The sequence below is a fragment of the Ascidiella aspersa genome, chromosome 7 (assembly GCF_963924565.1).
Source record: "Ascidiella aspersa chromosome 7, kaAscAspe10.2, whole genome shotgun sequence".
Taxonomy (NCBI): Eukaryota; Metazoa; Chordata; class Ascidiacea; order Phlebobranchia; family Ascidiidae; genus Ascidiella; species Ascidiella aspersa.
Window position 1 is genome coordinate 7,664,856 of NC_139453.1, and position 2,213 is coordinate 7,667,068.

A 2,213-nucleotide genomic window follows, 5' to 3' on the forward strand; every position below is an offset into this window, starting at 1 on the left:
GCACAATAATGAACCTGGTAGTAGAGTATGTACATAAAAACGAGATTGAAATCCAATAGCTAGAAAAACTTAGTTAATAAATGTATCAACAGAAAAATTTAATTTAATAGTTTTGTATTTGTCGTTTAAAAATGGCAAATTTAATCTTGGCTCGTAGCAGTATAAAGTGGCAGTTTTGACAAGCTTCCACACAATCGTATGACATAATGTCAGATAAAGAAAGGTGAAAACAATTGTGTATTAGCACAGATGGGCTACATTTTAATGCCTTTTCCCCAAACCTAATGAAGCATGGTTGTGTCTTATCATCATTCAAATATATATAAATGAAAAACATGAAAGAGTTTTAATTACTTATCGACAACACATTTTCAAATTAAATGCTAAGTAAACTTGTTTCTCAAAACGATACGTTTGCTTTGCAGCAGCTTGATTCTTTAGAACAAAAAAGACTGCAAACGATTGGTAGAATTTACGAAAAGCATTAAACATCCCAAAACATTTGAGAAAAAGAGGCACAATAATGAACCTGGAAGTAGAGGCAGTATGTACATAAATAAAAGCGATTGAAAGCCAATAGCTAGAAAAACTTAGATATTTATTAAAAACTGGCATATAAATATATCAACAGGAAAATTAAATTTAATAGTTTTGTATTTGTCGTTTAAAAATGGCAAATTTAATCTTGGTTCGTAGCAGTATAAAGTGGCAGTTTTGACAAGCTTCCGCACAATCGTATGACATTATGTCAGAGAAAGAAAGGTAAAAACAATTGTGTATTAGCACAGATGGGCTACATTTTAATGCCTTTTTCTCTAACCCTAATGAAGCATGGGGTTGTGTGAAAGCTTGTCATCATTAAAATATATGTAAATGGAAAATATAATACAGTTTTTTATTACTATGACAAGGACACATTGACTTTAAATGTTAATTTTTTTTTTCTAAAAAAAGATAGATTTGCTTTGCAGCAGCTTGATATTCTACGTACAAAACATAATAAACTCCAAATGATGACAAAATACACTGCAAAGGATTAGTAGGGTTCAAATCAATTAATTTCGATGCTGCATTAAAGTGCTGCATTTTGGGTATTGCCCCTTTTACGAAGCGCTTCGGAAAGTGCAAAATGTGCTGGATAGCCACAGCCCAATACTGGGTATTCCCTTACCAAACCAATTGAAACAAGTTTTCTTTCCTTGGCAGTAGGCCCTCTCCCTAACTTTAATTCTACAATGGCGTAGATCTCCTTAACTAACCTTTTGTATGCAGCATATTGTTTACAAAACATTGTCCGTGAGGTGTGTAGCAAATATTTTCTAAAATAGGTTGACAATGGGAATGGATGAGCAATACCTGTAGGATAAATCAGTTTTTTTGCTTTATATAACCTTCTGGAGATTTGTGGTTCTGCTTTAAATTTAGTAAAGAGTCTAGACTTCTTGAGCTTTGTTTTGAAGGAGTGTTCTGTACGTGATGTATTAATAGTTTGGTCAAGGTTTTCCTCCGTTGGAATGGTTGAATCGGACGAGTGGTCCTCAAAACTTTCCGATACATCAGCACTGTCAGTGCAAGAGATGCTGCTGCTCTTAAAAGAAAACAGACTATTGACTTTTGTACAATTGCAATTACCAAACCAAAGGTTGTAAATCAAATAAACATGACAAGTTATGTTTGTTTGATTCTAGTAATGGTATCTTACCGTAGAGGAATCAAAAACAGCAGAGTAATCACTGTTGTCATTATCTTCTTTAAGGACCTAAACAAATAAATTTATCGCAATTAAAAGATACACAATGATCACTCATTTTTTAAGCGTACAAAATTTACTGATACTCAATTACTCACGTATGTAACTAAAAATTCTTCAAGTTCTCGTCGTTTTCTTAAGCTTAGTTCTGGAAACTCCACTTTTATTTCCTCAAATTTCAGTGGTAAATCAGCCATTTCAATTTTAGCAGCTTTAAAAAAGCAAACATGTTTTAAATCTAATACTAAGTCATTGCATCACACAAGTAAAATAAATAGCACCAAACTATGTCATCAGGAGGGCGATTATTATTTGACCGCGAAATAATTTTTTGACAAAATTATGACCTATTATGAACACATTGATTTAAACACTGCATTGTTGTATGAGGTACTGCATTAGTGTCTTTGCGTCGTCAGTCATTTGTTTTTGATGTTTTACTGGTGGAACATTAATCAATTAT

The 2,213-nt window shown here is 32.7% G+C and overlaps 1 protein-coding gene across 1 annotated transcript; it reads right to left on the reverse strand.

The window, feature by feature from the left end:
* Nucleotides 1–1,072: 1,072 nt before the first annotated feature.
* On the reverse strand, nucleotides 1,073–1,962 carry LOC146137506 (uncharacterized). The gene is made up of 3 exons (XM_083394369.1): nucleotides 1,849–1,962; nucleotides 1,703–1,759; nucleotides 1,073–1,588 (listed from the first exon to the last, which is right to left on the reverse strand). Exons 1-3 carry the CDS (start codon nucleotides 1,945–1,947, stop codon nucleotides 1,073–1,075), a joined length of 672 nt encoding a protein of 223 aa, XP_083250495.1. The 5' UTR covers nucleotides 1,948–1,962.
* Between the last annotated feature and the right edge of the window lie 251 nt (nucleotides 1,963–2,213).